The sequence below is a fragment of the Pagrus pagrus genome (genome assembly GCF_965226575.1).
Source record: "Pagrus pagrus genome assembly, chromosome: 22".
Lineage (NCBI taxonomy): Eukaryota > Metazoa > Chordata > Actinopteri > Spariformes > Sparidae > Pagrus > Pagrus pagrus.
The window spans coordinates 8,226,627-8,253,112 of record NC_140204.1 but is presented as its reverse complement, the minus strand read 5'-3'; the positions used below and the strand labels follow the sequence as shown (position 1 = coordinate 8,253,112).

Sequence of the window (26,486 nt, the reverse complement as noted above, 5' to 3'; positions counted from 1 at the left end):
TTTAAAAAGGCCCGGTTTTAATGAGGACCGAGTTATCTGACAATGTCGCCCGCTGCAAGAAACACCAGACAACGGCTAATGTTAAGTGACAATTTCACCTTTATTAACATGGTGAGGAATCATTAGTAAAGGTCAGGGTGACGGGCTGGAGGAGGTTTTGGTGCTCAGGTGGTGCCTGTAAAGAGAGCAGCACACTGAGAAAGAAAAGACTCATTAAATCACAAGGACGTCACTGCGACGAATCGCAGCAGCTCTTTATCGCTCAGCTGTACGGGCTGTTTTCATTATTTCAGATCGCTTATTGTCACCAGGATTTCTTTAAAATATTGTCAAATGTCGTTTGGCGTGTCAGAGCACAAAATGTGAATACTTTATACTTTACTTTAGTGTTATTACTTCGACGACTTCTGGGCGACGGATAGATTCATTACAACAGACATCAATCAATCCTACATTCCCCATGTGTACCACTGTAGCCTAAATACTAGAGTGCAAAATGTGTATTAATCCGCAGAAGAAAATAGTCCTCAGCAAAAGCCTTGTGTTTGAGTTATGTTTGATAAAAACTACAGTGCTCAGCTGTTTCAACAAATTACTCAGCCTGCTTCAAAAATGAAATTATACCTGTGAGCCCACCCCCATTTAAAAAATACAAATAAATAATGTCTTATAATGTCATCAGAAAAAGCCCTGAGGGAAGAATTTCAGGGGATTTTATTGAAAGTAAGAAAAATATGAAGATACTGTTCTCCGTTCGACCTCCTGTCAGCCCTGACGGACCCTCTGAAGCACCAAGCCAGCCAAATCATCTGTCAAGATTTAAACACGAGCGGTACTTAACCCTGACCAGACTCTCAGTGTACTCGTGGATATAAACTCCTGGAAGACAGGTGAATAAATAAAGGAGGTTTTTTTTTTAATTATTCATAGTGGAGGAATGCATGTCATCAACTTCATGTCCTGAGTTTGGTTCCCATGGCAGGTCTGATGTTTCAGAGGTCATGAACTCTGAGCACGGATGCTAATAGAGGAGTGAAAGCAGCTTTGCTGTTGCTTTCGGCTGCTTGAGTGACATTGAACTTGCAGTAGAGAGACAGCGTTGTCCCTTCGAGAACACATGCACGGACAGGGGCTACATTTCCCTCTTTTCACTGTATGAAAAGAGGGGAAAAGTTCAAGCATCTCGTCCTGTAGCTTACGTGTAACATCAAAATTCAACAAACATCATCAGTTTTACATAAAATGGCATCTTTTTAATCAAGAATACATTTTAAAAATGTCCTGGTCCTATAAATCCACACGAGACTGCGATGATTAAGATGTTATTTCGGCCAGTATGAGACAAAAGTTCCTCTTTCAGAAGTCATGACGGTGGGGGAGGGTTTGAATCAGAAATTCTTACTTGCTTCCTCCATAGAAGAGAGACTGCTGCTCAGACAGCAGGTAGTTTGTTTGTTTGTGCTGGATTGGGAAGTTTTATTTAGTGAACAAGGAGCTAAAAGCCTGAAAACCTTGCAGACAGCATCATGTGGGTGCAAGATGAGGACAGCGGGGCTGCAGGTAAGACTTGATAATGTGGATAAAAACTGGTGCTGAAATACTGATGTGAGTCACATGATGACTTTTGCGGTTTCAATAAGATCTCTCAGTATCTAAATAAGTCACGTTAGTCATTGTGGGCTTGTGGAATAAGATCGTCAAAGAGGGTTTAGATCCGAAATTAGGTTTTTTACTCAATATTTCTTCTTCCTTTTCATTAACAATAAACTCCTTGGATTTTAGCAATTGTTAATTCAATAAAAGCAAATTTCATAGATAATGATTGATACAACTCTCACTTCTGTTAAATATGAAGCTTAGCCCTGCTAGCATAAAGACTTGGGTTTATGTGCAGGGAAGTTTCTTTGCTAGGCAAAGTAAATAAATCCCACATTTAACCACACTTGAAACCACAAATTGTAGTTGTAGTAGCAAAAAAATGAAGCTACAGACGACAACCAGTTAGCTTAGCCTAGCTTAAAGACCGGGACTAAGCTAAATAGTCCCACACTAAACAACCACAAATTGTAGTTTTTAAACAGTTTTGAAAAGATGAAACAAACAACATGTAAAACACTCATTAATGAGCTTTGAAGTGGCAGGTAGGTGGATTTTGTTACCTTTCTGAAAGAGCCAAGTTAGCTGGTCACCGCTGTTTCCAGTCTTCATGCTAAGCTAGGCTATAGATGCTAGCTGGAATGAGTCAGTGCCAACTTACAGTTTGCCATATTGGGGAATATTTGAATTACTTTCCTGACAAGAGCATGAAAAGATATATAGCACTCTCATTTCTGTTAAATATCAAGCTACAGACAACAGCCAGTTAGCTTAGCCTAGCATAAAGACTGGGGTTCATGTGCAGGTACGTTTCTCTCCTGGGCAAAGCTAATAAGTCCCATATTTAACCTCAGCTAAAACAGCAAATTCCGGTTTTTACACTTCAATTTATAACAGATGAAATAAAGAGACGTCCTTTTCAACTTTTAAGTGGCTGGTAGGTAAATTTTGGTGCCTTCGGACAGAGCCAGGTTATCTGGTTTCCAGTCTTCATGCTAAGCTAGGCTAGACTGGCTCTGGCTCCATACTTTTTGGAAATACATCACATTAATACACTTTCTTGCTGATAGATAGATAAGAAGATTGACACCACTCTAATATCTGTCAGGTAAATATGATGCAGCAGCTAGCAGCTGGTTAGCTTAGCTTAGCACAATGAAAACAGCGGTAACCAGCTATCTTGGCTGTGTATGAAGGGAACAAAATCCATCAAGCAGCAACTCAAGCTCACTAATTAACACATTATATCTCATGTTGATTACACAATGTGTAAAATCAGCACATTGTAGTTTTGTGCTGGACTGCTTCCTGGCTGACAAAAATGTCAAACTTTACGTGCTTGACAAAGTACAGCGGCAGCTCGAAACTTCTGTAAGTCAGGAGCTACAGAAAGTGAAACGTGTTTTTGTAGGATCCTTCTGTGATTTCACTTCTTGTATTTCTGTCGTCAGCCTTCACATGGCCTCGTGAAGTTCCTCATGTAGTCACACTGACAGGATGTGAGCATCTTCGACCCACAAACACGTTCTCTGTTTCACAATCTGTCTGTTGCGTGAAGATAACATGACTTCCTTTCCCCCCACAGAGTCTGACGGAGAGAGCGATTTATCCTCTGAGGATGAGGGAGACATTCAGGTAACGCTGTTAGCGACAGGCAGCAAATTACTGGTTAATTAAGCCACTTTATTATCATTAACGTGGCTGAAACACTGAATATCCAGCTCAAACTGATATACTCATGACGTTTCCCATGTGATGGTAGAACAATAGAAATGCAGTACAACCTGAATTTTGGATTCATTAGTCTTTCGGATGATTAATCTTGTTATAATATTAAATAAAAAACACTAACAACAGAAGAATATAATGAAATACCGGACTCATTTCTCATATTTTGCTTGTTGATGTTTGATTGTTAGTTTGAGATCCTGGAAATGCAGAGGGACGAAGCCAATCTGAGACTGTCTGAACTGGAGGACGGTGAGAATTATTGAATGCATCGCAGAGCAGATAGACACATATCTGAAGTCACATCTATCAGGAATGTAAAGTCTCAAAAGCAAGCTGCTGTGCAAATTTCACGCAGACACAGGTTTATTTAAAACCTCTGCTCAGGTCTCCTGTCTTATATGTTCATCAGATGCTCATGAGATGACTAATGATTCCTCCACTTTCACTTTAAGTCTCCAATCAGCTCCTGAAAGAGATTAATGTGCTGGAGATGCAGTTCCAGATTGAGCGCTCCTGCAGGGAGAGTGCTGAGGCGCTGGCTGTCAAAGTACGTCCTTTCCTTTCCTTTTGTGATTTCCCTCTCTGTGTCCTTTCCTTAATGTTCCTGTTGCTTCCTTTTCTTTTCCCTGTACCCTTTCCGGTCATTTCCCTCGCTCTGTCCTTTCACCAACGTTTGTTTTCTTTAAATGCCTTTTCATTTCGATTGTTTCCCATCCTTTCATTTCCTTGACTCTCTTTCCCTTACCTTCCTTTCCCTCCACCTCCCGACTTGTCACCGTTTTCACACTTGGTGGATTAATGTAACACAAACTCGCCCATCGTCTCCTCTGTTGCCTAGGTGACCAAAGAGAACAAAGTCCTGAAGAGGAAGAGCCAGATGCTGATGCCGCTCATCCCCGAGCTGCCCGAAAATCTGGCTGCTGTGACCTTTGACCTTGAGACCGACCCCGCCGTGAACTGTGACGTGGTCGATTTTGGAGCGGAGAGCAACGACGAGACGCTGCTGCTGGAGAGTCAGGCCAAGATCGCAGGTGAGACAGAACTGCTCACGATGAGACGTCAGGTGATTGAAAATAAGTTGGTGGATTATTTTCTGGTCTCATCATGAATCTTCTTCCGGTGTCAGAGCTGCAGACGTCGGTGGACGGGCTGCTGGCTGAGAAGCTGCAGCTCGAGCAACAGGTGGAGAATCTGACCAAGGAGCAGGTCCAACTCAGAGAGCAGGTATATGTCACTGTCAGTGTGTGTGTGTGTGGATATAAGTGAGTGTGTATACCTTGTCACAGACTTTTGTCTCTTAGCTGGTGCTGGAGGTCCAAGAGAAAGAGGCCATACTGATGAGGATGAACAAACAGAGCAAGACCATGAATAAAATCAAACGAGGTGAGCCCCTAACTAGTATGTTTCGTTATTTTACAGAAGCTTAATGCTGCCAGAAATAGAAAAATGGATCAGTAATGCTTTATGACATAAGAAAGTTATTGTTCTAACAAGATATTTTCACATTAGTATGAAAAACTTAAGAAGTACCCAGTTTGAAATGAAACATTTTCAGCACAGCACCAGATAAACGAAGAATAAGATGTAATAACATTCAGGTTAACTTATTTCTTTTTAAAGATTTATCTTTAACCATAGATATTTTCTGGTAATCTCAAACTTAATTACTAAGTTGTTAAGGAATAACTTTTTATTTATTTATTTATTGTAAATGAACTCTCGCTGCCAACCTGCAGTACCTTCACAGCCCACCAGGGGGGGTGTGGACCACACTTTGGGATCCCCTGTGTCATCTCGTTATAATTTTATAATTATAATGTTAATTTATCGTCATATTTCATGTTACAACAACATTTTCACATCGTAACCAGATATTTTCACACCATATTTTTACGTTATTACATTTAAATGTTTCCTGTTATAACGTGATACGTTTGTACGATGTAATAATGTGAAAATATCTTTTTTATGGTTAGAAAACCATTTTGTTATAAGAATAAACTTTTCACGTTATAGCATGATACGCACCCATTTTTCTTTATGTAGTGTGGTAGCGTCTTCATTTTTTATCTTTCATATATTTTTCCCCTGAACAATTAATTAAGTTTTAAATCCAGAAAATGTAAATAAATAAAATAAGATTGTGGAAAATCACCAAACAGTTTTCCATGTTTCAGTTTCTTGTTAACGCTTCATGGTATTTAAAGGGACCACATTTTCTCTCTACTTCTAGTGATTTCTAACCACATAAATAATATCTGCCTGATCGTAAAACATATTTTCTCTGAGTTTTCTGCTGCCTCTCCAAAACAATGGAAACACATTTAATATAAAACAGAAAAAGGCAGAAAATCCTCATAATTGTGAGACTTGACTGAGCGAATATTTGGATTTTTTGCTTCATAAAATGCGATTAATCTTTTGCAGTTTGACTAATGAAACATTTCAGTCCTTCACTATCAGTCCCTCAGTCGAAAAACATAATGAATGGCATGAACGCTGTTCCTAAATGTCACCTAATTGTGTGTTTGTGTTGTACGTCCAGTCTCCCAGCTTGTCACGGAGGAGTTCACAGAGATGTCTCAGAAGCTGGAGCTGGAGCAGGGCCTCCGGCAGCACGCTGAAGTCTTCGCCCACCAGGTGCGAGCGCGTGGCATTGCATGTGTGTGTGTGTGTGTGTGTGTGTGTGTGTGTTTGTGCACATGTGTGTGTTTTTTCTGCACGCCGCAAAACATTTTGTCATACATTCACACCTATAGACGCAGAGGGTGACAGGTCGTGCAACAGGAAGGGCGCAGGAGTGTTGGCGCTGACCTTAGGGCGGCTACGTCCAACACGCGGACACTCGGACGAGAAGGGGGAGATAGGACACAAACACACACACACACACACACACACACACTTCCGCTGTCAGACTGTAGCTGATGTGCTGGGACAGGAGAAGGGTTCTCCATTCTCTGTTTTCACACCGATGACACTTTGGTCAAATCTGTGTGAGGCGAGGCGTTCACACACACACACACACACACACACACACACACACACCGAAGACAAAAGCAGACACACACTCGTACACATGCGGGAAAAAATACCAATTCACTTAAAATCCACATACCCAAACACTCACACACACACACACACAACACAGTTTTTTCCTGCCACAGCTGCTCCTATAATGAAGGCCTTTTCTTTCAAAGCACATCTCTCTGTTCCCTTCCCTGCCCATTTAGCCCCTCCCTCTCCCATAATTAGTGGTCATCACCGCCGCTGAAGGAGAATAGTGGTCTTTAAGCACAACCTGTCTTTGCCTGACACCTTTATGTTTTGCCGAGCATATAGCAATTGTCGCCTTTGTGCGCGGTGTCCTCCATTTACCGGACAGGCGCACAATGGGCTGCCTCGCAGGGGTCCTTACCTGTGAAAAGGACCCCCAACTGTTCACACAATTCAGCCCCTTTACTCTCAATTCATGGTAAAAGACCCCCCCTGCACTGAATGCCTCTTGTGTGCACTACTATTTGTCTGTTTTCATGTGTTTTGAAAACACCAACCATTCACACCTCTTCTCTGTGATGCGTGGTGGTATAATGATGCAGGGCCTCAGACAGGAAACAATTTGGAGGAGGGTTTTTTTTTATGTGTGTGTGTGTGTGTCTTTGTCTCTTTGTGTAGCTGTGTGTGTTTGTATGTATGAAATAATTGTGCTAATTGCTGTGTGAAAATTGCTCTCTGCTTAAGGGAGACCGGAGATTAGCGCGGTGTAATTTGCGGTGTGCAGCCTCGTGCTGCATGCGCCGACACGGAGCTCAACCCAACCTGCTGCTTTGGTTTGTGGAAAACGCAGAAATGAAAACCATTTGTTTTCCTCTCACTTCCTGTTTCTCTCATCACGGACCTGCTCTCGGACGGTTTCCGTGTCATCTGTCCAACCTGAGCGCCAGAAACAACCTTCAAACAGTGGTTTCATGCTTATCAATGTTAAAAACCGTCCACTTCCTGACGTGAAAGTCAGCTCGTATACATGTGACGTGTGTTCATTTGTTGGATTTACATTCACCAAACTCGCTTTTGGATCAATAAAGTCGTTTAATCTCATCTAACCGATTAAACACTCACATTTTACCTGCATATACTCGATGCAAAACGACAAAAGGTTTGTTTTTCAGCACTCTGATCATTAACATTATTATTAACTATAGCTGTTGTATTTATTTGTCGCACATTTAGAAGAAAGACTCGCATTTTCCAAGTGAAACGAGGCAAAGCTTTGCATTCTGCCTCTTTTCCCCGAGAAGCCACTTATCATAATGTTGGAAAATGATGCTTTCTGTCACGGCTAAATCGTCCTGTTTGCATTGTTTCTATTCATCAATGTAGCAGATGAGTAATTGTAACAAGGTTTCTAAGTCATTGTTCAGTAAAACACTGGTTTGAAAAACACTTTCTCTTGCATTGTGACAACCTCCTGGGGGGGAGAAATTAACAACGAGCCATTCAGATCTCACTTTATTCTTCCTCTTAATTGTGCTTCATTGTCACTCTTTTCCATTCTCGTGGAGGCAGATAATCACAAAGACGTGTTTAAGACATCAGAGGGTGTGTTTGGTTTGTCTTGTCAGATGATGGCGCAGCAGACGGAGGCCTGCAGTCGGAGCGTGGCGCCGACGCAGAGCCCGGAGACCGGCCTGCAGCTGCAGCGGGCGCTGGAGCAAATCTCCACCGTCAGCGCTGCCCTCCGCGATATACAGCGCTTTTACCAGGAACAGGTGTGCGTAGATGTGGGGAAAGAGAGGAAAACGGGTGTCCACTTTGATCTGTTTATGTTTTCTTCAGCATGTCCCCTGTTTCTTTTAGGTAAAACAGAGTCAGCCTGCTGTGGAGGACGGCGGCGTCCTCTCCGAGCTGCAGAGCCTGAGAGAGCAGCTGGAGGAGAGCGAGGAGAAGAGGAAGGCTGCAGAAACTCTGCTGTCTGAGGCTAAAAGCGCTGTCGTACAGTTCCAGGAGAAAGGTACCTGCTGCCGGAGACACATTTCTTAGCAAGCACACATAATGGTTAATGCAGAAAAGGGTCAGAAGCTGCGGCTGAATGTTAAAGCTAGTTAGGATGCAGGCTCAACACCAAGGCTTCCAGTAGCTAATATCACTCCTTGTAATGTCTGTTCAAATGTAGTTCAAATAAGAAGATGTGAAAGCTTAATAAGAGCGTGTTTGAAACCAAAGGTGTGCCCCTGTGGTGCTCTGAGTTCCCAGTCTGGACCACTAGATACATGGCTAAACGAGCTAATGAGCAAAGTAGCTACAGGCGTAGGTTTCAGCCATGTCGATCCCTGAGAGATTAATGAAAAAGAGACATGATATTGATGGTGAAAGGTAACATTTCATCATCTTCCTCTGTAGTGAAACAGTTACAGGAGTCACAGAACAACGAGGATAAAACTGATGAACCAGAGGAGAAATCCACTCCACCTCCACCTCCACCTCCTCCTCCTCCTCCTCCTCCTCCTCCACCTCCCACTTCCACTACCAAGTATGTTCCTTCCCTCTACTATTAAAACAACAGGGAAGTTTCAGTGAACAGTTTTAAGTTTCACATGTTTTTTTTGTTTCTTACACTGATTGCTTGACCCTTGTGACCTCTCTCTTTCTCTGTGTGCCAAGTACACTTGATCTCCTGAGAAGCAGGAGGAAAGACAAAGCCAGAAACGCCGATCAGAACGGTGAGAGGTTGTTGTATTTCCTTAAAAACACAATAAACTTTTGACTTAATTTACATATAAATTAGATGCAGTAAAACACAACGCTGCCACAGATATGTTGAAACTTTGCATTTCTTTAGGTTCAACTTTCAATTTGATTTTTGACAATCCTCTGCTTGGTTAAGGTTGGGAAAAGATTTTCGGCCTACCAGACATCTCGTTGAAATATCCAACGGTTTCACGATTGCAAATAATAAAAAAATAAATATTATCTTAGTATTGTACAGCACCTTTCAAAAGACCCAAGGACGCTTCACATAGGGGACAACAACTACAAAAAACAATGTTAAAATGTGATCTTGAACAGCGGTCTCAGCCATCTCTGGCAACTGGCAACTATCTTTAGACACAAAAACTATTTGGGGCTCATGTTTTGCCTGCACACAGCTGGAAAAATGTCCCGATGTCTTGTTATCCAGTGGTTTCATGCTGACAAATATTCAACAAACAGTGGTCTCTCGCTTGTCTCACTCAGTTAACCAGTTCTGGTTGGGTTTAGACACAAAACCCACTTGATTCGGGTGAGGAGAAGATCATGTTTTGGCTTAAAATACCTTGTTTTGTCACAACAGATGCAGCTGAAAAATGGTTTCACGCTTGCAAATGTTGAAATTAAGTCTTGAACAGCGGTCTCTAGCCTGTCAGCTGTTGCTTGCAACTGAAAACTACCTGGTCAGGGCGAGGAAAAGATCATGTTTTGGCTTTCATGGTTGGAAAAAGTCCCAACATCTCGTTAAGATCATCCGGCGGTTTCATGCTCTGCAAATGCTGAAATGCTGTCTAAAACATCAGCGTTCAGAGTTTGTTTAGACCATAAACACCACGGCAATAAGCTCTTAGCCACAAAGGTTTCCAACTGTTAAATATTTCATCCACGTCATTACTCTTTAAGAGGCGGCACCTGCATCCAACATGAAGGCAAAAGCGGTGGAAGAAATGATGGCGAGAATAAAGAGCGGCATCATGCTGAGGCCCGTCAACAGAGCACAGGTGCACAAACTGTTTTCACCACCTACAAACTGACATTAGAAACAAAATGTAATAAATAATAAACTCTGATTATCTGACTTTGCCAGCAGGAGGACGACAGCTCCTGGAAGGTCAGTTCTCTTCACACCCTTTGTGTTTTTATTATAAAGCAGCTGTGACACCGCTCCAACATGTTTCCCGTCTTTAAATCCCAAAATCTTCCTCCAGGATCAGAGGAGCGACAACAGAAAGTCCACCATCCTGGAGTTGAAGGGAATGCTGGTAATGTTAAACTCACACTGTCCCTCAAGTTAAAGCCACGAGTGATAAATGAGTCTGTGTTTTGAAGCATCTTTAACTCCTCTGCACACCAGGACAACATTAAACGCCAGCCCCTCCGCAGAATACCATCCAGGAGGGGAGCTGGCCGAAATATCGGGGAGGTGGAGCTCCTGCAGGTTCTCCAGAGGAGGAGGAGAGCGATGGGAGAGAACCGGGAACCGACCTCCTCAGCAGAAACACAGAGTATGTTCTCCTGTCGCTCCTCTATACGTTCAGAATGACCCTACAGTGTGTGGTGGTCCTGAAACAAGTCCTGTGTCTGTTTTTCAACCCCTACCTCCACAGTATATATAGTATCATCAGAGCGGCTGGTCCCCTTCACGTCTCCTTGTTTTGGATTTCAGTCTAACCTGAGGAATCTCTTTGTCCAGACCCCCAGTCAGGTCCACAGGGCGTCCCGGCAGCAGCAGATGTTCCCTGGGCGGGCGAGATGGGCAGCGCCCCCGTGCTCCGGAGGCTGAGGCAGAACAGGGAGAAGAGAGACTCTCGCATCAGAGCGTCGGCGCTGATCGTCAGCCAAGACATCTGAAGGCACAAACAGGAAGAAATACAGTCGTTAAACATCGCTGTAGTCTAAGTGTCATTGCTTTTTTTATACGATGATGTACCAAAGATGAGTTTGTTGAGTAAACTTCACCTGGAATACTTCATTTTGCCTGAATATCACTGTGTTAGACTTCAAATGAACTTATTATATCTCATGTGATGAATTAATACATGACTCTAAAGGTATTTGGATCCCTTACAATAAGACAGCAGATGATATTGCTCGAGTTGTAGTCATGTCGGGATCAAATAATGTGCTTTATCCTCAGAAGGGAGGTGAACATTGCAAAAAAACCCATCAAATCCCACATTCAGGCTGAAGGAAAAAAGCTTTTTTCAACTTCCATTTAACCCAGATCTGCTTCAGATAGCCAGAACTTGTTGCGTGTCAAAGGCAATAAAGCTCATTCATCCGTGTTTGATGCCCATCATCATTCTTCTTCTGATCTAAGTGCAAGTTACAGGTTGTTTTTTTTATGCTACAGTATATAGATGAAAAAAAAAAACAGCCTGGACCGTAGAGGAAAAACACTCAGGTTATATGAATACCTCTGCTCACTTCTCTCCCGAGGTGTCGGTCCGTTAAAGCGCGATCCAGCAGGAAAAGATGGAGGCTGCCATTTATTTAGGCACATTAAAGCTCTCACACCGGCGGCCCAGAGGTGTCGCTGAGATAAGAGCCTCAGGTGATCCGTGTCACTCCCTCCTGAAAGTATCTTTAAATGCGGCGGGTCGCCTTTTGTTTTCTCACCTTCTCAAAGGGATTCTGGATGTATGTATGTGGCCACGCATGCATGAATGAACAGCTGACACCGCGCTACCTATCTGCCTTTGTTAAAAGCATTTGAGAAGAGGATGAAATTACTCTCACCTTTGACTCCGACACCATTTTAGTGTCTTCACACTGTTTCACATTATATATTTACTTTATTTAGCTCTTTTTACTAGAAGGTCTGGCTCTCCTCTCACTCTCCGGCATACATTTTTTATTGTTTTTCCTCCTCAGTCTCAAAGGTGTTGGCTTTTTTGGATGCAGTAATGTACTCTGCCCTCTCCGTGTTATTGAATCAATGCACATGAAAGCCAATGTGTGTGTGTGTGTGTGTGTGAGAGAGACATACAGATAATGAAACTGATACCTCATATTCAAAGATGCTGATACTAACGGAGCGGACGTGTTAACAAGAGAGGATAATAACTTTTCCTTGACCTCCATGAGATCAGATGAGCGTTTGACCGTCGACGCTGGTGTGAATTCATCAGAGCTTTATGAAAGACAACTATGCATTCAATGCAAGCCGGCTTTCATCATCGCTGCCAGTTGGATCGACCAGGGACCATCTTAACCTATCCAAACAGTGGTGGTTTAGTGGTATTATAATGAAAAATAGATAAGGTTAGGTCACACCATGCAGGTGGATAAATCTCTGAAAGCTGTTTTGTTCTGGAAGGTTTTTTATGCAGCAAATGCAAATTATTTCTCTCAGCATCCCAGGCAGCAGCTTTATTCCTTTCAGTGAAAACCTCTTGGTTCAACTGCCATATTTATATGTTAAACGTGATGATGACTTCAAGTGGCTCAGCCTACAGCGTCAGTGAGCTGTGCAGATGGTGGAGCCATTTTCCTACAAGTGCAGCACATAATATTTATGTAAAACGCTTTCTTACCTGAAAAACAGATGCCCATTTCTGCCAGGAAAAGAAAAAGAAACAGATTAAATGTAAGACATGACAACAATAGAGACACAATGCTCAATTTCAGGCTCATCATTTTATTTTGGGTCACTACTGGAATAGGTTCACATGCTTTAATGCTCAGAAAACGTCAGCCCTGTATCTTCCCTCTGTCTGAAACACTCCTGTCTCTTTAAGGCCCCTCCCCCTGAATACCCAACCTGCTCTGATTGGTCAGCTCGCACACATCTGACCCACCACCGCTAACAACAACAGAGCAGCTGCGTTTAATAAATTCTTACATGCCGAACTATCCGCTAGGTATATATTATGTAAATGTGTGACATGGTGATGTCAAGTGTGATGTCACAAAGTCACGGAATTAAAGGCGGGACTACTGACGAGGCGTTTCGGGAGCAGTGTTTTCTGTGGGAGAGAGGAGCTCCTTTGACAAAGTGCGCGTAAAAACTGTGTAATTACGATGTCACGCTGAAAAAGACGCTTGTTCTTTACGTTTCTTGTTAAATCCAATACCAGTTTAAAGGTGCATACCGCCACCTACTTTACTCATATATGTAGAACGAGGTCCAGTTTTTCATTATTCCATAAACATGAAGAGGACCCACCTGTCATAAATACAAATTCTAAGTTTCAGGTGATTATACACTGATAAAAAGATAAGTATGAGTATTATATTCCATTTCTGCCCTTAAATCCCCCTTAATCATGCACACAACAAAGTCTAAACTATGATATTAATCATAAGAGTGTTTTAAAAATGTTGACTTGTGTCACATGTCACAGTTTTGACATCACCTGAGTACTTTATGCTGCACCTTTTGTAGACCACAAAACATTTCTGGAGACGTTATTTTCCCCCTTTATTATTATTATTATTATTATTATTATTATTATTGCATTTAATAACAGCACATTGTCTTATTCCTCTCAGGAGCGCTGTACACATGCTGTTTTATGTTTTACCTGCACTTCCCCTCCAGCCACAGGGGGCGCTACAGCCACAACACACCCTCCCCTCCTGAAGTCGAGCCTCTTCTCTGCTGCTCTCCTCGGCCTGCACTGAAAACACAGGGGGGAGGAACTTTGACCGGCGCTCCAGTGCTAGTTAGCAGCCAGCTAGCTGATTTCTGTGTTATTTTCACATTTCTGTGCGTTGTTTCATATGCAGAGAGATGTGGTTTATTTATTTGCTCAGCTGGCTGTCGCTGGTGATCCAGATATCCTTCGTCACTCTAGCAATAGGTAAGTGCATGCAGAGAATCCCTGCAGGCGCTAACGTTACTAGCCACTGCTTGCCTGCTAATGCTAGCGGACCGAGTTAGCAGGTGAAGTTGCAGCATTTATCGGTACCGAGGCTCCGTTTCACGAAGCGGGGATATTGTTAGCACTGAAAAATGTGCGTGCAAACACAAGCAGTACGCCTGCCCTGACAAATAAATACGTTACGTGTCTTACATCACCTAAATACTCATAGCTAACGGCTACCTAGCCGCCTAGCTAGCTAGCGTTCTAGTACAGGAAGTTACGGGTATCAAAGATAAGATGTTATTTTGTTTAGCTTTCGAAAATGATAATTTCATACATCTTCAGATTGTATGATATAAAGAAAAATGCACATTGCGTTTTATAGTTCAGTTTTTGCATCGCAATGTTTTTAAGTAGTTTTGTTGGAGCATGGGAAACACTTCTGATAGATGTAATGTTTGCTAACAGTTAGCTAAGTTAGCCTTATCTCTCTCTTCAGTCTCTTGCGGTTGGGTTTATCGATGCAAACTAATCAGTCGGGCGATGACTCGGCAAATAACGTCTGTGTGGTCATAATGCCTGACATGCATTAAAGAGCAAAGCTAATACAGCACCCGGCTGCAGGAGCGTTAGCATGTTTGCTAACACGAACTAGCCAATAATATTGATTCAAGTGTATCTAACGTTAGCTGGGGGGCATTTTCGTTTGTTTACATTAGGTAGTACAGTTGGTTAGTTGATCAGCTGGTTGTCTAGCACGCGGCCCACTTGCCGGTCACAAGCAGGACCAACAACATGTTGAGTTTGTTTTAAAACTTTTACTGGAAACTCGCCGAGGATCCTGTGTGTCCACGTTGCCAGTTTGTTACCTGGCCACGTAACACCTGCTGCAGCTGTCAGGTGTGGCTGCAGCCTGTCAAGCCAGTCCCACTACGTTGTACCTGTTAGGTCTATATCTCTGTCTCTGACCCTGCTACTTTGGTTGTTTGCTCTCATGGCAGCAGCAGGGACAAGATAATTGACCAGATGTTTTTGATTTATTGTCTGCAGGAACAGGATGTCCATGTTGCTGAGCTTAATGCCTCTAAAAAGACAAACCACGTTAAGATTGAATGAATTGACCACCTCATTATTAGGCAACCTGTTGATAAGGTGTCACACATGGCTTTATTGGTGTTTGATTAAACATTTACTAATGCTATATTGGTGTATAATAAACATTGATAAGAACAATTTGTGGTGAAAACCACTTTGGCTGGTGTCTTCTCAGCTCCAGCATGACGTTTGCTTTGTTTCTCCAATGAACTGTTCAGTCACACTGCTTAGAAAATGGCTTCACAGTGTCTTATTAACATTACTACAGCACACTTTTGATAGTTTTTATTACAGTATTTATGGATTAGCAGCATTTGTTATGGCCAAATTGATTTTTCAAAACCTTGCAACTTTTAATTATGGCTCTGAAATGATCTGTAAAAAGCACATCGAACAGTCGTGACCATGAAACATCTCGCATAATATCCTCAGATCCAGATCTTATTTAGCAGCACACTGATTTTGCTTTAGCAACAGGACAGACTGATGTAAAAAGACACATAAGAGAGTGAAACACGCAATAATAAAGTAGATAAAAGCACTGCAATCAAAACTAGGTGAAAGAGCAAATATAACCTGTTTCCCACCTCTTATCAGCACATGCATTTAAGGACAAATTTGATGCTTGAAGACGTCCGAACTGTGTCTGTAACAGTGTATCTAAAACACTTACATCATCATACTCTTAGTTTGTTTCATTGTTCCTCCACATTGCCTCATTTTAATCATGCTTGTGTTTGTTCTGTATCGTATTTCATTTTGTAATCCACCTCGCAGCAATTTCTTTTTAAATAAAAAAGTCCCAATATCTTGTTCATATTTTATTTATTTTAGTTACTGAGCTGCCGAGCGCCGAGCCGAGGAGCAAAGACTAGTGCGAGTGTCTCTGCCGGCAGACATACATGAAGGTCAAAAGAGCGAAGCAATTTGCTGCGGCTATTCTTCTCTTTTTCTTTTGACTCTGTCTTTTATGAAAGTGCGGATCGCCGTAGTGTGATGAAGCCCTCACACTCTCCCATGAGCCTCTGCTCTGTGAGCCGTCACCTCCTCAGCCCCTGGCGTACGTGTTTTGACTAGTTTGATCAATGGCCTGCCTCTTTTCGGTTGTGTTTGGCCTTCATACCACATGGGCTCAGTAACGGAGGGTCATCGCTGTGTTTTTGACTGAACTGATATTATTTGGACGGTCTTTGTTGCCTTGCCTTGGCTGTTGACTAGGGCACGGTATTGAATCTCGATACGTATGGGTACAGGCTGAACATTTTGTCGGCACCAAGAATAAACTGTCGAGTACTGAAAGTTTCCCTTGAATGTTTGGTTGGATTCAAATCTCTACAACTTATTAATTAAAAGGGCATGCAAACAGGTAATTTCATTACTATAAAATATGGATATTGTGTCATTTTTAACAGCACAACTATTCAATCCACTGTCTGCAAAAATCTTTAAATAGATTCAAGCTGCCGTTTGTGTCGTTTTTTTAGGTCAAACGACAAGAAAGTTCTGGCTCTGTTTTCCTGTTTCTCACCCTCTTTGTCCTCCCTCAGCTGCCGGCCTGTACTACTTGGCAGAACTAATAGAAGAATACACAGTAGCCACCAGTCGAATAATAAAGTACATGATAATGGTGAGTGAACGTCATTGTCCTTCAAGTTTACGAATACGCTGCAGTGAAATGTTGAGAGGACGACGACGCCTGATTCTTGTGCGAATGTGTCCAGTTCTCGACAGCTGTCCTGGCGGGTCTGTACGTCTTTGAAGGCTTCCCAGTGTTGATGGTGGGAGTCGGCCTCTTCACCAACCTGGTGTACTTCGGCCTCCTGCAGACTTTCCCGTACATACTGCTGAGCTCCCCAAACTTCATCCTCTCCTGTGGTAAATATAGCAGACACCGGCCTCAGACAGCACAGCTAGGATAGATGCTTTCTGTTTTTTATGTTAAACTAAATCAGCTTTTGTCCTTCAGTAAGTGTAACGATATTTAACTTTTTCCGATATTGTGTCTTTTCCTTTGACTTCTCTCTCAGTGTTGGTGGTGGTGAACCATTATATGGCCTTCCAGTACTTTGCACAAGAGTATTATCCATTCTCAGAGGTAAACTCATCTCTCTCCCTCTCTTTTACGTAGTTTATGCTCCAATTCTTGTTTTATAATCCTTCCTTTTGTCCCTGACTGGCATCAAGGTGTTGGCATACTTCACCATCTGCCTGTGGGTGATCCCCTTCGCCTTCTTCGTGTCACTGTCAGCGGGGGAAAATGTGCTTCCGTCCACCATGCAGCAAGGAGGTGAGCTGCTTTTTGTCTTCGACTGGAGCGCTAGGAGCAGTTAAACGTAGCCTGACACTGATTTTGAAAATGCTTATTAGTTCAGAGCCTCTCGGTTCATTTTCGATTTCCAATGAGAGTTATCAACAGGCGCAAAATGCCTCTGGACGCAATTAGATAGACCTACAAATAATTAGAGCAACAAAACATGGAGATGTAGGGCTGAGTCTGGTCACAAACTTTCTATAATTACAGCTAAACGGCAACAGTGTTTTGGTAATATTGTACATTTTTCTTTTTCCATTTGTCCTTTAATTGACAGTGCAGATAAGATTAGATGACTTAAAGAAGACTTTATTTATCCCTCAGCGGGGAAATTCATTTGTTACAGCAGCTCATAGCAGAGGAAGAAGCAGTGGCTGATTTATGAAAAGAGAATAATACAAAAAAAATAGTTGTAAGATTATAAACACTATTCACTTTCACCAAGAGGATAATTGCACAATTATGGGTGCAGTTGGAGAGCGCATAATATGTACCCAAGTAACAAAATAAAAGTAGTAATTTGGGACAGTTCTTGGACTTTCGAGGATTTAAAACTCAAGAAATGACTACAGTTGTCTTTTTGAAAAATGTATCAAGTTCTTAAACCCTTACAATTATGACACACACTTTTTAAAACATATTAAGTTTTCAAACAACACTGTAATGAAATGGAAATTGTGTCTGGGTCTCTTAAAAACAGCTGTCGTGTTTAGACTCTGATCTGAGCCCAATCAGGGTTGTCAGTAGCCCGGCTAGCTCAGTCGGTAGAGCATGAGACTCTTAATCTCAGGGTCGTGGGTTCGAGCCCCACGTTGGGCGCACACCTTTTCTTTCCCCCCTCTATGATCTGTGTAGTTTACTTTATCTTTGTCTGAATGGAAATGACGTGTATTTTACATTTTACAGCCACTTTCCAAAGCACACAATACATTTTTTGATATGTGTCCCACTTTCCAGATTATTGCTCCGTAGTTTGGTCCAATACTTCTTTAGGGAGTATAAGAGTATCGCAGCTGATCTGTGGGTATGGATATAAACATTTTTCCTTTTTCTTTTTAGATGATGTCGTGTCTAATTACTTCACCAAGGGCAAGAGGGGGAAGAGATCCGGGATCCTCCTCGTGTTCTCCTTCCTCAAGGAGGCAGTGCTGCCCAGCCGACAGAAAATGTACTGAGGAGCTCAGACTCGGGGTGCAGCCTTGGGAGAGCCGGGATGTGTGTGAGTGAGTGTATGTGTCGGAGAGTAAAGGGGAAGCAGGAAGGACTGTGGAAAATGTGCTTTTTGTTCTGGACGGGACTAAAACGAATCAGTGGCCAAAGTGGAAGTAGAGCACACGAAGAGGACGGACCAACGAACAGAACCGAGCTTCCTGCTGGACGAGCCCACGAGTTTACACAGGCCATGTTCGTCTCTTTGTTTTTCTGTCTGTCTGTACTGACTGCCAACAACATCTACTAGAGACCTCGCCGAGGGGGATCTTGTCTGTAGCGCAACGCTTTCTAATTGTCATGTTGGACTCCTCCATTTTTTAAAGCTTTGGTATGAAAATGTGTCTACGCGGGGTCTGAAATTCACAACAACAACAAATATCTGTAAATTCTGACTTTGGCAGATAAACTCTGATCACTTTTCTTCTTGAGATGACATCTGCTGTCATTTGTGTATCGTGTGTTGCTCACACTTCATCTGATTCAAGACACAAAGTAGCATTAGGAGACAAAATACGAAATCATCTTCAGATTAAAGGTACTTTTTGGCTGAATCCTGATGTCCAAGCTTGGATTTAGGTGTGAAGTGTTTTAAGTGGCAAACCAGATGGAGGAAAAATGCCTGGAGCGGTTATTAAGATTACTTTAAATAAGAAAGTGCACCTGAAGTTTAATTAACAGGAATCGGACAGTATGGTATAAATACTCTCTGCCCATTAAAATGATAAAATGGGGTAAAAGAAAGCACTAATTAAACACACTTAAAGGAAACGTTATCTGTCATCTATCTACAAACATTTCTGGAGCCTCGCAGCATTCTCCCGAACAACCGAAGTAGATCTCCAGAAGCCCCGAGATTTGAAAAGATTTTACACCTTTGACCTGCAGTCATGCTTGTGCGCTGTTAGCTCAGCAGTCAGTGAAGTTTTCAGCTCTAAAAGTGTACATACAACTTTTTCAAAATCATTTTGGGATCTCGGAGCGTCCGCAGACTTTGATTTTGTCGTTCTTTTACGTTTTAAAGCAAGTCACCATCTACTGCAGTTATCTAGGAGAATGCTGTGAAGCCCCAGAAATGTTTTGTTTGAATGCAAAACTTCCCCCGACTTTTCAACAGCTTGAGGGTGAGTAGATAATGACTGAATTTTCATTTTTGGGTGAACCTATTCTTGAAATTAAAGTGAGCTACGTGTGCTTTCTCCGACACGTGGCCACAAAAACAATGCACTTTTTCGCGTTTTCTTTTTTGGTTTTCTCGCTACTACACGTTCATTAATCACCAGCGCTGTAGTCTGCAACATGCCTGTCTTTTTTGGATTGTTTTTTTTTTTTAAAAACCTGACAGTGATAACAAACTGATTTTTGTACATTGATTGTCGGGTTAACCCGACATCAAACACTAATGAAAACACTTGTGAAGATCAAACCCGTGCAATGACTCCTGTACGCTTACATGTGTCGGGGACAAAGGCTGCTCAAAGTGGGTTGATGAAAGAACTATTAAAGAGGCCGACATTTCTTTCTACCAATTACTGAGTGCGATTCATTGTAGGCTGTTATGCACACAGTGTTTAATAAAATAAAAGAGATTTTGTTGAAAGAAAACGCAGATGAAATGTTTCTTTTCACAGGTTTGTGTTCAAGGAAATAAAGGAGAAAATAGATCCTCATAACTTCTGATTAAATCAAGTAAATGTTTCTATTTGATGTCAAATTTTATTTGAAGTACCGTGGATTTTTACAGCCGTCACATCCCGAGTCCACAAGAATGTTGTGTGTGCGTGTGGGTCTGTCGAGCCGGATGTCATTGTGTTATCAAAGTCCCATATGGCTCGGTCACAGTGGGTGCACCAGGTTGAGGCTATTGTGCACTTTGACCCCCGCTGAGGTGTGAAGTGCTTCATGAAGTAAAGGAAAAAAGACAAAACCACCACACAGACGCGCGCACACACACACACACACCTTCAGCTGACAGGCCACAGCTCGCAGTCACACACATGCTGTTGACAAGCCCTCACCTGGATCTCGAGTCGGTTCCCTGGGGGGGATCAGTGAAAGTGCAGGGATACATCTGTGACAGGTGACCCAGTTCACCGAGGTTTTCTCACCTCTCGCTCACCCCTCCGTTCACCCTGCTTTCCGAGGCGCGGCGTCTGGAGAGCGTGGCATTTTTAATTTTGTCACTTTGAGCTGACGTCGTGGCTCGGCAGGATATTCTGGGAGGAAAAGTTGGCTTTTATGCCTGTTAATGCTCGTGAAGTGATGCAGTGCAGATGCAGGATATTACATGTTAATTTCCACTATTTGATATAAAAACTAGGAAGACGTGTTAAAATCTTTCCACCTTGTAAAAATATAGAAAATACTTCACTGCCAGATGAATTTTAATGCATTTCTTAAACACATCCACTTGTTCAGGTCTAGTTGAAGTTACTGTGTTGATCAGTAATGTCCCGGCTTCAGCACCTCAGCCAGATGCATGGCCACCTCTGTCCAGGGGGAGGAGCTCTGGCTTTGGGGGTATCCTCTGTGCTGGACCTCCAGGATGTCCTGTGGCTCAAAGTGCTGATGGGAGGCGATCCTGGAGGGGAAGGCTCTCGGGAATAACACCCTCTTGAGGACATCCAGAGGCAGGTCAGGGGCAGGACGAGGCGTGCTGTCCCACTTGGTGGTGTACTGAGGCTGCCTGCTGCTGCTGTCCGTCCACACTGACACGCTGTCCCGGAGGTCAGGCACAATCGGGGGCGGCTCTTGCTGGAGGCCCACGAAGAGGGTCCAGGGCCTAGAGGAAGAGACTGGAGGTTGTTTGGTGGAGGCTCCGTCCTCCTGAGGGCCTCCTGGCTGGTGCTTCAATGGGTGCTTGGCTTGTTTTGGATTAGAACTGTTCTGATCCGAAACGAGGCACTGGGTGTGGTACTTGCTTACGGAGGCTCTGGGGGAGAAATCCTTTAGGAGAGGAAAACCTTTGTTGTTTGCCCACTCTGCCATCTTTTCATCTGTAAGTGTCTGTAAATGGACACAGAAAATAAGTGAATAGCACCTTTTTATTTGTATGAAATATAGGTGACAAAATTTTATCCTAATCTTAGAAGGGATGTATCAAGATTAAGAAAACATCACCAGAACATTGATCACATTGTCAACTTTATTAAAAAAATATATAAAAACCAGAGTGTGTTGGATGAAAGTATTTCCACACACAAACTGACCTTTTTACTGAGCTTTTTACTGAGCTTGTCCATCTTGACCATATCCACCAGATCACTGTACAAAGCTTGAACCAGCTTCCTCTCCTGCTGCTCCTTCTCCTTATCTTTCTGCCACGTGCAGCTTTTCAGATACCTACACAAAAAAAACACAGGAACTCTGTTAAAAAGAAAAGTCAATTACAACCAAACTTTCATTTAGCTGTGAATTCTTCTTTCGACTCATTACCTTGCAACCTCCCTGCGGCACCAGATGCGCGCCAGATCCAGCGGAGTGTGTCCCGCGCTGTCCTTGGCTGAAACATCTGCTCCAGCCTGCACCAGGATCTCTGTGCAGTCCAGGAGGCCTTCAGAGGCGGCCAGGTGCAGCGGCGTCGACCCTGAATGCGTCGTACTGGAAATAACAGTAAAAATTATTTTAAAAACTCTGTATTCTCGTCTAAATTATTGTCTTCAGCGTCATTATAATCATCATCGTTGCCATCATTATCATTGCAACAGCAGCAGCTACGAACTTGCAACCATCATCTCATTGTAATCATAATTCTACTTTTGCACTCTGCAGTATTATTTCTATTCTAAACTTATCTTTTAAAAAGCTTTCCACTGTTGATGAGGATCTGAATGAGCATGCAGCTGAGTGCTGCTGGATCCAGCTGACAGCATTTACAAACTAAGTCATCATAGAGAACAAAACCTGCGTTGAGAAATCATTCACACGTTAAGTCCCCTACACGTTGACGTCGGCCCCATGCTCCAGCAGGTATCTGAGGCACGAGGGGGTGTTGGGGGAGCTCAGGAAGGACAGGACCATGTGGACTGGCCGGCGACCCTGGTCATCGCTGCTGTCGATCCACTCCAGTCCGGACTCCAGCAGGAGCTGAACGGTAGCCAGCTGGCCGTAAAGGCAGGCCATGTGGAGCTCTGGCAGACCCTGAAGGATGACACAGACAAGCACAACGTTTTCTGAGTCGTGCCATGGCAGGAATGACCAAACGGCCTCTTTCACAGCAGACGTTTTCTCACATCATAGCAAGAAAAGCACAGGTGTAACTATCAGCATTAACAGAGAGCAGAGCCATAAAACTCCTGCGTGTTTCCTGCTTTTACAAGTCATGAAAGGTGCAAGTTAATGTGCATTTGGTGAAGTTAACTGCAATTTATTTGATCATTTCCATTTTGTGAAAGTGTGTTTTTTAATGGAGTACATTGAAAGCAGTGGTTACTTTACAGATTAAGGTTCACTCGTGTTCATTTAATAGCAATTTTTGTTTCTAACTTTTCTACCCACAGCTGTAAAATCCCATTCAGGATAACACATCAATAATCACTCCACTCTCAGTGATTACTTTTAAACTTTTACACTCAAATCATGAGTGCTCACTTTTAATTATAGGTAAATGTAAATTTAGTTATATATTGTAGTGAATACTATTTCTAGGCACTTACTTTACTTTATAATTTGTCAACCTATAGTATACAATATTTACATACATGTAAATATATGTATACATTCCTTTTACTTGTACTTTTGATACTTAAGTACATTCAATATCAGATACTTTTACTCAAGTAATATTTTAACATGATACCTTTACTATTACTCAAGTATGACTTTTTACTGTATACAACACTGCCTGTACTAGATTTCAGAGGGAAACATTACATTAGTTACTAGTTATTGTCTAGATTCAGATAACACAAATAACCACAAATAAATAAACAACATTAAAGTGATGGACACATTAATATCATCCAATTACACATTATTCTACAATGAGCCATTCTGCTAGTTGAGTACTTTTACTTTGGTATTTTAGGTATATTTTGATGCTAATACTTGTGTACTTCTACTTGCAACAGTATTTCTACATTATCTCTGGGTACTCCTTTCACCACTGTTGTCATTTATCTTTTAGCTGTATTGATGTACATTATGATATTATGCATTAACACCACAGTGTTGAGTGGACAGTGGTCAGTGAGTCTACCTGTCTGCTCACACCGACATCCAGCTTCCTCTCCGGGCTCCTCACATCCACAGCTGGAAACATGTGGCCGACTGGAGGAGCTCTGCGGGTAAGTTTCCTGCAAAATGAACAATGTAAACACTGCGGCTGTAAACATTAGGCTACTAACGCAATAAGAGACAAGAGAGGTGTAAGCTAACTTGGCCTGAAATTCAAAGTGATGAAACATCAGCTAGCTTACAGGCTAAAGTTAGTGAGTCCCCTGCTGACGGAGATTTTCAACAAGTGAACTTTGCACTTTTAAAACGGCCCATAAAACAAACTTTTTGTATAAAAGTAAACATTTAGGCAACACGCACAAAATAATATTCTTAACGTTATTTACCTGTTTTTACGTCTCCCACGTCTCCTGTTTCCGGTTTTGTTGACAGGTTCCATGGTTGCCGTGGAAACGTGGTAACCAGGAAGCGAACCCTGATTGATGTACGTCGGTCAGAAGCGACAACAACAAGGAGAAAGAAACAGTGGTGCAAGAAGTACACTGCTCAGGTCTGTCACTACAGTAACAGCAGTAATACTAGCAGGAATACTCTGTTACAAGTTACAGTCCTGCATTCAAACCTTTCTTTAGTGAAAGCACATGAGTAGCCTATTAGCATCAATTAGCCTAGCTTTATTTATGTGACAATAGTAAAGCACTCGTTACAGAATAGGGACATTTTGCAGTGTGATAAAATGAATGAAAGTAAATATATCGTGTTAGAGTATCCTATTACTGTGGTGAAACATTTCACTTTGTTGTACATCGTATTATATGTGATCAAATAAAGATTCTTCTTCTTCTTCTACTACTACTACTACTACTACTTCTTCTTCTTCTACTACTACTACTACTACTACTACTACTTCTTCTTCTTCTTCTTCTTCTACTACTACTACTACTACTACTACTTCTTCTTCTTCTACTACTACTACTACTACTACTACTACTTCTTCTTCTTCTTCTTCTTCTACTACTACTACTACTTCTTCTTCTTCTTCTTCTTCTTCTTCTTCTACTACTACTACTTCTTCTTCTACTACTACTACTACTACTATTACTACTACTACTTCTTCTTCTTCTTCTTCTTCTACTACTACTACTACTACTACTACTACTACTTCTTCTTCTAAAAGTGAAAGTATGATCTTTCTGGCAATACATGTACTTAAGTATCAAAAGTACAAGTAAAAGCAATTTATACATACATTAACGTATGTACATAATGTATACTATGCGTTTTTTCTTTTGATCGTCTGATTGCCAATAAAAAAAGCCACTTGCTATAAGAATATTTGTATTCAGCAGCCCCTGAACATGCTTCATGTACAGCCTTCATCAGCATGTAATTGCACGCTTTTCTTCCATCTCTTCAAAAAGGAAAAGAAAGAAAATAAAAGCCCACTTCCTTTCACAGCATATTCACCAACACGTGTTACGTTTGAGTCGATGTGATAGCTTGTGACAGATACAGGCAGATGAGTAGCTGCAGGCACAGCAGAAATGGATACTTCCACCCTCCCATGTAGTCCACAGCTCTCTGTTCATACATCCCTGGTGTGCTCGTATTGACAGTGCATTAGGATTGGCACCTCGCACTTGGCCCTGAGTAAAGCAGATCAATCCTGCCGATGCCGCGGTGGCCTCAGAGGGCCCAGACCTGCCGCTGCATGCGAGAGCCCGTATGAATCGGTACAGTTATATTCTCCATGTCTCTGTGGGGCTGAGGGGTCGATGGGCTCATCAGGCAGCTGCCCTCTCTGATCACTGCTATTGACCACTTGACCCCTGAACGAACTGTGGGCTCATGCAGAAGAATGATGCGTGTCGTGGAAGAGATAGTTTGGCTTCAGCAAGAGTTTAGAGTATTTTTTAGCAACGAATCCAGGAGATTCAAAAGTTTAGGAAACACTTAAATCTATTTTATCATGGGTTCAAGGTTTCCTAATACATAGATTTTCTCATACATTTGCCCAATTTTCAAATTACCATATAAAGTGCTGCAGGGATGATGTATTTTTGTCGGCCAACCCAAAAGTTTGCATCAACCTGGTTCGCTTAACAACCATCATGATTCTCAACAGTCATCATCATCATCATCACAATGACAGTAAATGAGCATCTTTTTCTTTATTTTTCGCTCAGCGTCCACTTACTAGTTTCTTCTGGAGCTTTCGGCCACATCTCACAGTCCCGAACCAGATTATCTTCCTTCATTTTCTGGTTTCTTTCTTCCTCTATGACAGTAAACTGAATATCTTTGGGTTTTGGACAAAAGAAGACATTTGAGGACGCCGTCTTGGGCTTTGGGAAACATTTTTCACAATTTTTCGGACATTTTATAGCCCATACGACTAACTCATTAATCGAGAAAGTATTCACCGTCTTCACCGTTAGTTGCAGCCCTACAAATAAATAAAATGCTTTCCTGCGGCTGTATATGTGACTTTCCCTTTATTCTCTGTCATTCTCTGTCTCTCAAAGCCATCATGGTCCAGTGGAGGGTCAAGGACGGGACATAGACCCCTGGCTTTCTTCTCCGAGCGCCAACCCCCCAGAGCCTTCGCCTTTCTCACAACAAGGCCACGCTGCTACTTTGGTGACACATGCATGTGTGTGTGCTCAGAAAGAGTGAGTACCAGTGTGTGTGTGTATGTGCACGTTCATATAGTGTATAGGAGTAAATAGCAGGAGAGCAGCACGGCTTCGCTGCGGCCTCTGCGGCTTCCTTCGACCTCGGTCACATGCCACGGAGGTTGTATGGAGCATTTCGTC

General features: G+C 42.3%; 4 protein-coding genes across 8 annotated transcripts in view; 3 read left to right on the top strand and 1 right to left on the bottom strand.

Moving 5' to 3' along the window:
- The first annotated feature begins 1,388 nt into the window (after nucleotides 1-1,388).
- Nucleotides 1,389-11,044, top strand: shtn2 (shootin 2). 3 transcript variants are annotated; one of them, XM_084344001.1, is made up of 17 exons: nucleotides 1,389-1,560; nucleotides 3,182-3,231; nucleotides 3,516-3,576; nucleotides 3,780-3,874; nucleotides 4,166-4,358; nucleotides 4,454-4,551; nucleotides 4,629-4,710; nucleotides 5,873-5,967; nucleotides 7,947-8,093; nucleotides 8,182-8,335; nucleotides 8,725-8,854; nucleotides 8,986-9,044; nucleotides 9,976-10,073; nucleotides 10,163-10,183; nucleotides 10,281-10,334; nucleotides 10,427-10,577; nucleotides 10,766-11,044. In XM_084344001.1, the coding sequence occupies exons 1-17, from the start codon at nucleotides 1,527-1,529 to the stop codon at nucleotides 10,921-10,923; spliced, it is 1,680 nt and encodes a 559-aa protein (XP_084200127.1). In that variant the 5' UTR covers nucleotides 1,389-1,526; the 3' UTR covers nucleotides 10,924-11,044. The 3 variants fall into 3 exon arrangements, with proteins under 3 accessions (XP_084200127.1, XP_084200126.1, XP_084200128.1); XM_084344000.1 differs by having other exon boundaries at nucleotides 10,160-10,183; XM_084344002.1 differs by lacking the exon at nucleotides 1,389-1,560 and adding an exon at nucleotides 3,003-3,095 and having other exon boundaries at nucleotides 10,160-10,183.
- A 2,633-nt stretch (nucleotides 11,045-13,677) lies between these two features.
- On the top strand, nucleotides 13,678-20,020 carry tex261 (testis expressed 261). Its single transcript, XM_084345064.1, has 6 exons — nucleotides 13,678-13,877; nucleotides 16,523-16,602; nucleotides 16,697-16,850; nucleotides 17,003-17,070; nucleotides 17,160-17,262; nucleotides 18,346-20,020. Exons 1-6 carry the CDS (start codon nucleotides 13,808-13,810, stop codon nucleotides 18,459-18,461), a joined length of 591 nt encoding a protein of 196 aa, XP_084201190.1. The 5' UTR covers nucleotides 13,678-13,807; the 3' UTR covers nucleotides 18,462-20,020.
- An 841-nt stretch (nucleotides 20,021-20,861) lies between these two features.
- ankrd53 (ankyrin repeat domain 53) lies at nucleotides 20,862-24,492 on the bottom strand. Of its 2 annotated transcripts, XM_084345062.1 has the most exons (7): nucleotides 24,466-24,492; nucleotides 24,057-24,145; nucleotides 23,693-23,789; nucleotides 22,436-22,635; nucleotides 21,931-22,095; nucleotides 21,705-21,837; nucleotides 20,862-21,501 (listed from the first exon to the last, which is right to left on the bottom strand). In XM_084345062.1, the coding sequence occupies exons 1-7, from the start codon at nucleotides 24,475-24,477 to the stop codon at nucleotides 20,938-20,940; spliced, it is 1,260 nt and encodes a 419-aa protein (XP_084201188.1). In that variant the 5' UTR covers nucleotides 24,478-24,492; the 3' UTR covers nucleotides 20,862-20,937. The 2 variants fall into 2 exon arrangements, with proteins under 2 accessions (XP_084201188.1, XP_084201189.1); XM_084345063.1 differs by lacking the exons at nucleotides 24,057-24,145; nucleotides 24,466-24,492 and adding an exon at nucleotides 23,913-23,990.
- The window catches only part of f13a1b (coagulation factor XIII, A1 polypeptide b), a 52,352-nt gene continuing 49,990 nt past the window's right edge, over nucleotides 24,125-26,486 (top strand). For both annotated transcript variants that reach the window (XM_084345060.1, XM_084345059.1), the window contains exons 1-2: nucleotides 24,125-24,220; nucleotides 26,196-26,342. The gene's annotated coding sequence lies outside the window, so the exon portion shown is untranslated. The remainder of the gene's footprint in view (nucleotides 24,221-26,195; nucleotides 26,343-26,486) is intronic.